This window comes from Panthera onca, chromosome E2 (assembly GCF_046562875.1).
Source record: "Panthera onca isolate mPanOnc1 chromosome E2, mPanOnc1 haplotype 2, whole genome shotgun sequence".
Lineage (NCBI taxonomy): Eukaryota > Metazoa > Chordata > Mammalia > Carnivora > Felidae > Panthera > Panthera onca.
Window position 1 is genome coordinate 61,224,450 of NC_138353.1, and position 10,237 is coordinate 61,234,686.

At 49.2% G+C, this 10,237-nt stretch overlaps 1 protein-coding gene across 7 annotated transcripts in view; it reads left to right on the plus strand.

The window, feature by feature from the left end:
- SPIRE2 (spire type actin nucleation factor 2) overlaps positions 1–7,432 on the plus strand; it is a 36,592-nt gene extending 29,160 nt beyond the window's left edge. For 5 of the 7 annotated variants that reach the window (XM_060649885.3, XM_060649888.3, XM_060649889.3 and 2 more), the window contains exons 13-15: positions 4,851–4,878; positions 5,931–6,046; positions 6,388–7,432. In XM_060649885.3, the coding sequence (XP_060505868.1) occupies positions 4,851–4,878; positions 5,931–6,046; positions 6,388–6,610 (367 nt within the window). In that variant the 3' untranslated portion in view covers positions 6,611–7,432. Of the gene's footprint in view, positions 1–83; positions 966–4,850; positions 4,879–5,930; positions 6,072–6,387 lie in introns of those variants that run through there. The other 2 variants (XM_060649886.3, XM_060649891.3) reach the window with 2 other exon arrangements.
- Positions 7,433–10,237: the final 2,805 nt, after the last annotated feature.

Genomic DNA, 10,237 nt, shown 5'->3' on the forward strand with positions numbered 1-10,237 from the left:
GTTTTCAAGATATTGACTATCGGGCAACAGCAGGAAGGAGACAGGTGAGCCCAAGGATGGCCTCAGTTGCCTGGAGTTTCTAGGTCACAGCCCAGAGGCCACTCAGCTCCTTGACTGGAGGCAGTAAAGCCGAGAAGCCAGAGGGACCAAGGCAGCCAGAGGTCTTAGTGCAGATTTCCAGCCGGGGGAGAGCTGTCCCCAGGGCAAGCCTCGGGCCTGCAGGAGATTGTCCTGGAGTGTTCAGTAGGGGACCAATCAGCACATACAAGGAAAGGAAGCTCCTGAAGGCTGGGAAAGAATCATCCTGAAGCAGGTACTGGCAGACTCCGGCCCCCAGGCCAAATCTGGCCTACTACTTGCCTTGTGAATAAAGTTTTATTGGAACAAAGCCACACCCATTTGTTTATTATTCATTTAGCCATATCCAAAATGTTTGCTCTGTGCCCCTTTACAGAAAAAGTGTACTGACCCTGTGCTAAAGCTTTCAAGGAACAGTACTAGGAATAGTGTGTGTTCCCACCAGCCATGGTGGAAATGTTGTAATTCACGAACCATTGAAGGTCTTGTTCCACTAGTGGGCAATAAGTGCCCCCAGACTGAGCATTGTTCCAGACCTAAAAGTTCATAAAAGCAAGACTTGGAAATAGTTTGGAAAGGACCAAACTATTCCTAACTATCTTATCCAGCACTCAGCAAGAGAAAATGTCTAGCATCCAATCAAAGATTATCAGGCATGTCAAGAAGCAAGAAAATACGACCCATGATAGAAAAATCAGTCAAAATCGCCCAGAACTGGGGCACCTGGGTGGCTCAGTTGGTTGAGCATCCGACTCTTGATTTCAGCTCAGGTTGTGATCTCAGAGTTTATGGGATCCAGCCCTGCACTGGGCTCCGTGCTGAGTGTGGAGCTTGGTTGGGATTCTCTCTTTCCCCCGCTGCCCCTCCCTTCCTTGCTCACATGCACGTATATGCTCACTCTCTCTCACTATTTAAAAAAAAAAGAAAGAAAGAAAAGAAAAAAGAAAGACTCCCGGAACTGACACAGACATTCGAATTAGCAGTTCTGAAGTTCTAAACTATTTCATATGTTCAAAAAGTTAGAGGCATGAAAGATAAAAAGACACAAAGTTCTAGACCTGGAACTAGAATGTTTGGATGAATGTTTGGAATTACACTGGATTGAACATCCAGAAGAATGTGCAGAAGAAAACATTAGTGAACTCAAAGACCAAGCAATAGAAACCACCTAAAATGAAAACACTGAGAGAAAATGTTATTTTTTTTTTAGAATGTTTAAAAAGTTTTACTTATTTAAGTAATCTCTACACCCAACGTGGGGCTCAAACTCACGACCTCAAGATCAAGAGTCCCATCCTTTAACGACTGAGCCAGCCAGGCGCTCCAGAGAAAAAATAACTTAAAAAGTGAAAATGGTCTCAGTGACCTGTGGGTTAATGTTAAGCCTAATATAGATGTAATTAAAGTCCCCAAAGAAAAGGGGGGGGGGGGGACATAAAAAGTATTTGAAGAAATAATAGCTTAAAAAGTTTTCCAAATTTGATGAAAAATATAAACTTACAAGAAACTTAATCCCAAGCATGAGAAACATGAATAAAATCATACCAAGCCATATATTAATCAAATTGATCAAAACCAGTAATAAAGAGAATTTCTTAAAATCAGCCAGCAAATAAAGACTTCTCACTGAGATAACGTGAGCAAGAGGAGAGTAAACCAGCGTTTCTGATGGACTGAAAAACTGTCAATCTAAAACCCTAAACCAAGAAAGAGTATGCTTCAAAGATAAAGACAAGGGACACCTGGGTGGCTCAGGTGGTTGTCTGACTCTTCATTTTAGCTCAGGTCGTGAGATGGAACCCAGCACGCTCAGCCTGGAGCCTGTTTGAGATTCTCTCTCCCTCTCCCTCTCTCTGCAGCACACAAGTGCGCTCTCTCTCTCTTTCTCAAATAAAACAGGGACACCTGGGTGACTCAGTCGATTGGGTATCTGATTTCAACTCAGGTCATGATCTCGCGGTTTCTGGGTTCGAGCCCTGGGTCAGGCTCTGTGCTGATGGCTCAGAGCCTGGAGCCTGCTTCCGATTCTGTGTCTCCCTCTCTTTGCCCCTCACCTGCTCATGCTCTGTCTCTGTCTCAAAAATAAGTAAACTTAAAAAAAATAATAATAAAACAAACAAGCAAAAACAAAGACACAAACAAAAACATATCCATAAATACAAAAACCAAAAGAATTCTTTACCAGTAGACCCACACTACAATTTTCAACAAGGTCCTTCACATAGAAGGAAAATGATAGCAAATGGAAAGAGTGGGAGAGCACCAGAAACAGCAAGTACGAAGATGACATAGAAGAGTATTTTGTTATAACTTTTTACAAGGTAAATCAATATCTAGCACCCAACAGGGTGAAATTCAGTGCTTGGTATCCAATCGATGATTACCAGGCATGCCAAAAAATTAACAGCAAGGTACTGTAGGACTTGCATCTGTAAGAAGTATCATAACCATAGCATTAAGGCCAAGGAGGGGATAAAGGTATGCTATAGGAGACTTCTTGTGCTCTACGTGAAGTGGTAAGATATTATTGAAGGTAGAGTTAAGGAGTGTAGTGTAAGTCTGAAAGCAACCACTAAAACAATAAAACAGAGGAATAGCGTGGAATCATAAAAAATAGTCGATTAATACAGAAGGCAGAAAGGAAAAGGGGACAAAGAACAAATAGGGCCAAAAGAAAACAAACAGCAAAACAACAGCCCTAAATTCCACTGTGTCATGATTACCTTAACTGTGAAAGGTCTAAACAATTGGACTAATAGGCCGTGTCCCAGATTGAGTGAAGAAAGCAAGACTGCTGCCTGCAAACATGCGCTTTATGTATGTATGTATGTACTTCTTTATGGATGTATGTGTGTATTTACATATTCATGTATGTATGTATGTATGCGCAGATGAGTGAGGGGCAGAGAGAGAATCCTAGGAGGGGCAGAGGGTGGAGGAGGGAGGGAGGTGGCGGAGAGAGAGAGAGAGAGAGAGAGAGAGAGAGAGAGAGAAGTGGGGCTCAAGCTCACCCAATGTGGGACTCAAACACACAAACCCTGAGATCATGACCTGAGCCAAGGTCAGATGCTTAACAACTGAGCCACCCAGGCACCTAAGACATGTACTTTACTTTTTTATTTATAAAAAAAAAAAAATTTTTTTTAATGTTTATTTATTTTTGAGAGACAGAGTGTGAGCAGGAGAGGGGTAGAGAGAGAGGGAGACACAGGATCCGAAGCAGGTTCCAAGCTCCAAGCTGTCAGCACAGAGTCTGACTCAGGGCTCAAACTCAACGAACCGTGAGATCATGACCAGAGCCGAAGTACAACACTTAACGGACTGAGCCACCCAGGCGCCCCTAAGACATGTACTTTATATAAAAAGGCAAAAGTTGGTTAGGAGAAGAATGGAGAAAGATATGCCATGCCAATACCAGTCAAAAGAAAGATGACATTAATATCAAAGTAGATGGCAAAAAACATTACTGGAGATAAAGGAGTCCCTTTCCTAACGACAGAGGGAGGAAATAACCCTTCTGAACATTTCATATACCTAACCAGAGATTCAAAATACATGCAGTAAATATCTGATAAAGTTGCAAGGCAAAATAGATAAATCCACACTTAAAGTGAGAGATTTTGATAGCCTTCTCTCAATAATTGGTAGGACTTGTAAACAGAAAAAAACTAAGAAGATTTGAATGACACTGACAACCAACCTGATCTGCTATCCATAGAGCACTCCGCCAACCACAGCAGAGTGTACATGCTTCTTATGTGCACGAGGGATATTTACCAAAATACACCATATTCTGGGTCAGAAAACAAGTCTCAAAAACGTGGAAGGATTCAAGTCATGGAAAGTAAGTTTCCTGACCGCAGTGAAATCAAATATAATTAACCTAGAGTTTTCTTGGTGGCAAAACCATTATGAGACATCCATGTAAGACAGCACAGTCCCTTGCTTTAAAAAAATGAACTTGAGGGGCGCCTGGGTGGCTCAGTCGGTTAAGCGTCCGACTTCAGCTCAGGTCACGATCTCGCAGTCCGTGAGTTCGAGCCCCGCATCGGGCTCTGGGCTGATGGCTCAGAGCCTGGAGCCTGCTTCCGATTCTGTGTCTCCCTCTCTCTCTGCCCCTCCCCCGTTCATGTTCTGTCTCTCTCTGTCTCAAAAATAAATAATAACGTTAAAAAAAATTAAAAAATGAACTTGGACCATCTGTCCTAATGCAGAGAAGAGCCCCAGGTGTATCTTTATAGAATAGTATGCATAACACCCCACTTCATTTATTTTTGTTTTATTTTAAGCGTGTATCTTTGTCCGTCATACTTAGATCTAGAGAAGGGGAAACCCGTCACCAGGGTCTGCCACTGAGGGTGGGCTTTACGATTTGCAGTCACGGCTCTCTCTAGTGTCTGAATTTGTACAGGAAGGCATTTGTGTTTTAAGTCAGCAGTGGGGATTCAAAAGATGTCAATCACTGCTTAAGACTGAGCTGCTCAGGGCGCCTCTGGCTCAGATGGTGCCTCTGTGGCAGGAGGCGTCAGGCACATGCAAGTGCAGAGGGCGTGAGAAAGCTCCAGACCGAAATGTTTCAGAGAAAAAGCCAGCTGTGAGGGGCAGAGATATTTTGGATGCAGCCTAAGTAAAAAGAAAAGATTTGGGGGGTAAAACACGTAAAGCACTGAGGTAACTGGTCTCTAGCAGAAGGGCGGGCAGTTTGCCTGGTGGGAATGGTCTCTCTGTGGCTTCTTCACTGCTGACCCCGCGTCCCTCTTCTTTCCCTCCAGGGCTGTCTGCACTTCCTGCAGCATAAAGGTGAGGATCGTCTGGGGTCTGAGCGAGGCCCCAGGTATCTGAGGTGTCCTGTGGTTGACTTGGCTTGTCCAGGAGGGCAGAGCCGGGGGACAGAGGCTCTGCTGTCTCCTGTTGGCCGGTCAGACGTGCACCAGTCACTTCGTCTATCTCCTTCCTCCACACAAGACCCATCCCTACAGTTTCCAAGACTGTAGTTTTTAAAGACCCTTGTAGGTGGTTTTTTTTTTTTTTTAAACGTTCCATGTTAGCAGGCTACTGCCAAGAAAAACCCTTCATTTTCCCTCTAAGACTCCTACCTTCTTTTATTTTTAAAAAGTTTAATGTTTATTTATTTTTGAGAGAGACAGAGCAAGCAGGGGAGGGACAGAGAGAGAGGGAGACGCAGAATCTGAAGGAGGCTCCAGGTTCTGAGCCGTCAGCACAGAGCCTGACATGGGGCTTGAGCTCATGAACCGAGAAATCAGGACCTGAGCCGAAGTCGGATGCTTAACTGACTGAGCCGCCGAGGTGCCCCTGGACTCTTACCTTCTGACGCTACATCTTCCCTGAGTGTTTCTGGAAAGGTTCTTTGTAGCAGTCTGGGCACGTCTGCGTATATGGAGGTGTGCAAACGTAGAAGGGTAGTCACACTTCGAACTCTGTCACCCCACCACACCTCCGCCTAGAAACCATGGCTTGCTGGAAAAGGGTTTTACCACCAGTTTTCAAACCCTTTGCGTTTTGCGGTTTCAGCACTGGGCAACCTCCAACTCATCAAGTATCTACTGCATGCAGGGCATGCTGGCGGGCCCTCTGGGTACGCCTGTCTGGATGAGCAGCGTGTGGTTGGGTGTGGGGAACAAGTGAGGAGACACATGCCTTCAGGTGGCCGGCATGGGGTGGGCATCCAGAGAGCACACACGGTCACAACGGCACCCTGCAGACACTCCCCTGCCGCCCCACAGGCCCAGAGCAGGCAGCTGTTCGTGTGTGCATGCGCGCCCGCGTGCACGCCTGTGCTCCTCGCCATCTCTTTTGCGGTAGCCTTGTCCACATCTCCCTCTGTGTTGTAGATGAAGATGCCTTCTAAGAAGTTTGCACACATTCCTGTCTACACGCTGGGCTTTGAGAGTCCTCGGAGGGTGTCAGCTACCAGAACCACGCCGACCCAGAGAAGAGATGCCTTCCAGTGCGTTCCTTTGCCCTTTGCTGAGGTCACTGTGGTGATCAGGCATCGAGAGTAATACAGGAGCTGGGGTGGGTGGGGTGGTTTGCTGGGACACTGCCAGGACACAGAAATCCAAGGCACTTGTCCAGAAAGGGATGTCTCAGAGAGCTCTGGGGGCTAAGTAGTGTGAGCTGGAAACTGAACCGGGTGGTCAGATCCTCTTGAGGAAGAGCTTTTGCTGGGGGCGGGGGGTGGGTGGGAAGGATGCGTGTGTGTGTGTGTGGGGGGGGGGGGGGGGTAGGCTGTGGACATGGAGAAAGGAACCAGAGGGAGACTTCCCTGATGGCTCCGTCCTGCTCCAGATCCCTGCAGGGGCCCCAGTGGCCGAGTGTGGAGGAGGCGTTCCCACACATCTACACCCACGGCTCTGTCCTCAAGGACGTCTGCAGTGACTGCACCAGCTTCGTGGCAGACGTAGTGCGCTCCAGCCGCAAGAGTGTGGATGCCCTCAACGCCACGCCTCGCCGCACCCGCCAGACCCAGTCCCTGTACATCCCTAACACCTGGACTCTCAACTTCAAGTGATGGCCCTCGGCCTTCCTGCGACATCTAGCCAGAGGCTTTTCAAGGTGGCCAGACCTCTGAGGAGGAGCCAGGCTAGTCCTGGACCTGGCTGAGAAACTCCCTATCCTGAGGCACAGCTGCTGGCCTGCCCTCCTACGTGTGCATGTACATATATACATATATAGATACATTTATACGATATATACACACAGCCTATATATTTATATACATCTGTCCTGGCCCTAGAGTGTATTTGGGGTCAGGCTCACTGCAGGACCCTCCCTGGGGGAGGCTGTTTCCTGTTGGGAGACCTTGGGTGGGATGGGAGTGGGTTTTCTCACTCGGGAAGGGCATGTTGGAGATACAACAGTGGATTCCAGATGATGGGGCTCTGGAGAGACCCCCACCCCCGTTTTTGTTCTTTCCTCCATCCCAAGGATGAGAACACGGCAGCTTCCCCTCCCTGGGTAGATGTCCAGGTTGGGACAGGACACCATGGTTCCCGGGTAGACGGGAGCATCCTGCTGGCCTCTGCACTCTGAGCAGGAACCCGGGCAGCAGAGGCCACTGGGGAAGACCGTGAGTGGGCTGATCTTCTCCTGGTGGGTGTCACGCCCTTCCACTTGGAAGGCCCAAGGCCAAGCTCACTCCTTGCTCCCTGCCCAGCATCCACGCCTCAGCCAGTATGCCACATGGCTGGTGTTGCCATCCGCACAGACTCAGAGGTCCAGAGATGGTGCTGGTTCCAGGGCCCTGGCGATGCTGGGGGTCCCGGTACAGGGAGGAACTCTGTAAATTTGTACACGAGGCCATTCTTGGCCTAATAAAGGTGGTCTCACAGTCTTCTGTCCGGGGTGTGGAGTGAGGACTATTGAGCCACAGTGGTGGGCACATTCTCCAAGGGCGGAAGCTGGGCTCTGAGGGACAGCCTGCCCTCTGGTGCGCACTGGGCACACACGGGTGTCTCAGGATGCCCAGCATGAGATGGGGGTGCTCAGGCCCCTCCTACCCGTGATGCCCAGCTTCACGATCTGGCGTCTTGGTCCTCTGGCCAGCAGGGCTGCATTCGGCTCAGCCTGAGGCCTGTAACCTGCCAGCCTGGGAGACCCTGTGGCCTCATCCCCAGATGGCTACTCCTGTTCTCTGGGCACATGATTCCTTTAGGTTTGCACCTGTGTGCTCTGCCTGCCTCATGCATCTGGTGGTGGGGGTGGGAGAGTGGGGGTGGGGGGGGGTTTCTGTTGTCATCCTACCTTCCAGATAAGGAAACCAAGGCTCCAGACGGAGGAAGGAATTTGCCAAAGATACACAGCTCACTTGGGATCTCAATTCAGGCCTATCCAATGCCGGGCTCTAATGTTTGCCACACTGGCCCAGAGGAGGCCCTGAGGCACAGGACTTGTGACAGATGGGCCTACAGGGGAGGGTACTTCGTCAGCTGGGGTCCAGGACATTCAATGACACTAAATTACAACAGCCAGTAAAAACAGCTAGCTCTCAACACTTGTTCTAGGTACTTCATGGGCAGGGAGTATTATTCCCATTTAAACATAAGAAAGCAGGCACAGAGGGGCACCTGGCTGGCTCAGTCAGTTGTGCGCCCGACTTTGGCTCGGGTCATGATGTTTGTGGGTTCGAGCCCTACATCAGGTTCTGTGCTGACAGCTCAGAGCCTGGAGCCTGCTTCGGACCCTGTGTCTCCCTCTCTCTGTGCCTCCCCCACTCTCACTGTGTGTCTCTCAAAAATGAATAAACATTAAAAAAAAAAAAAAAAAAAAAAAACAGGCACAGAAAGGTAAAGAATTGCCCATGGTCACACAGCCAGCAATGGGAAAGCTGACATTTGTGCAGCACCCTCCATGGGGAGACGCTCCTGGGAGGTGAACACGGTCCTCATTGTTCTAATTCCACAGCTGAGGAAACGGGCCAGGGACAGGTGCAGGCACACATTCCCGGTAGGGGAAACCAGAGTTCTAACCTATGTCTGGACTATTTGGAATGAAAACCCGTCTTGGGACAGTGGGGCTGAATGGCAAGCACGAAGGTGAAGTCAGAATGGAGCTAGTGCAGGGCTCGCCGCCTGGGGACCCCAGGCCCTGAACACGGTGCCGTCAGCCCGCCGAGCCACCTAAGTCAGACTGTGACCAACACAGGTCGCTTTCTCTAGAACTGGTCACAACCTAATTCCTTACTGAGGACCACGCCTTTGGTAGCACAGGCAGAAACGTACGTTCAGGGAGGGCACCACTCAAGCTGGGCCTGATGTTGCCATCTCAGTGTCACCTGGCCGCACTCCTGTGGAAGGCAAAGGAGAAAGCTCCTGCAGGTTGAGGCTCCCTAAGTTTCCATCCACAGGCGGGGCAAAAAACCTGTATAAATTGGTCACATCACTTCAGGGTGACAAAAAATCTACTTAATAACTAGCCCGGCCCTGGACAATCCGAATGGACGAGAGAGTGGTGTCCTGGAGGGTCCACCTGTGCTGGGCATAACCCTTTAGTAGTGGGATTATGGGAGGTGATTATGGGAGGGAATTATGGGAGGGAAGGAGGGTAAGTTCTAGGGTACTCCAGGGGAGTGGATGGAGGAGGAGGGGCATGGGGCAGGCTTGAGAGAGCAGCCATGTGCCCTCCAGTGCTGTCTTCCTCTGTGTGTCTCTGGAGACTCAATTCCCAATCTGAGAGAGGAACACGCAGTCTTATGAGGGAGGCAAGATGCGTGCAGCTCACCCGTCAAGAGATGGGGATCCGAGAGGGCATGACCCACCCCGTTCCGGCCTCCCTTTCTTGGTCCTTTCTCATTTGAACTCTAGACCCACCAACCTGCAGCAAATCCAGGTTCTACCTGGGCCAGTCGTTCTCTGAATCCCAGTTTCTTTACCTCTAAAAGGTGGGGATACCCACCTCCCAGGAGGTAAGAATTTAGTACAGTGCCACCCCCACACTCAAGGGTGCCTGTATTCTCTTCTAACAAACTCACACCACATCGTCTTGCTCCTGCATTAGACCTCTGTGGTTCTCAATCTTGCCTGCACATTTTAATTCCCTGAAGAGCTTTTTAAAAAATAATGCCAGGGGGCGCCTGGGTGGCTCAGTCGGTTGGGCGTCCGACTTCGGCTCAGGTCAGGATCTCGCGGTCCCTTGAGTTCGAGCCCCGCGTCGGGCTCTGCGCTGATGGCTCAGAGCCTGGAGCCTGCTTCTGATTCTGTGTCTCCCTCTCTCTCTGCCCCTCCCCCGTTCATGCTCTGTCTCTCTCTGTCTCAAAAATAAATAAAAACGTTAAAAAAATTAAAAAAAAATGCCAGGGGCACCTGGGTAGCTCAGGTGGTTAAGGTGACTTCAGCTCAGTCATGATCTCTCAGTTCGTGAGTTAGAGCCTTACGTGGGGCTCTGTGCTGACAGCTCGGAGCCTAGAGCCTGCTTCGGATTCTGTCTCTCCCTCTTTCATGGCCCCTCCCCTGCTCGCGCTGTGTCTCAGAAATAAACATTAATTTTTTTTTTTTTTTAATCAATGCCTGACGCCATTTCGGAATTTCCAGGGGTATGTCCTTGATCTTTATTGCAAAAATCTCCCCAGGAGGTTATGAAACACAGTAAGGGTGGCGAGCCTCCACCTTAAACCACAGATTCCCATACGTAGATAAACAGG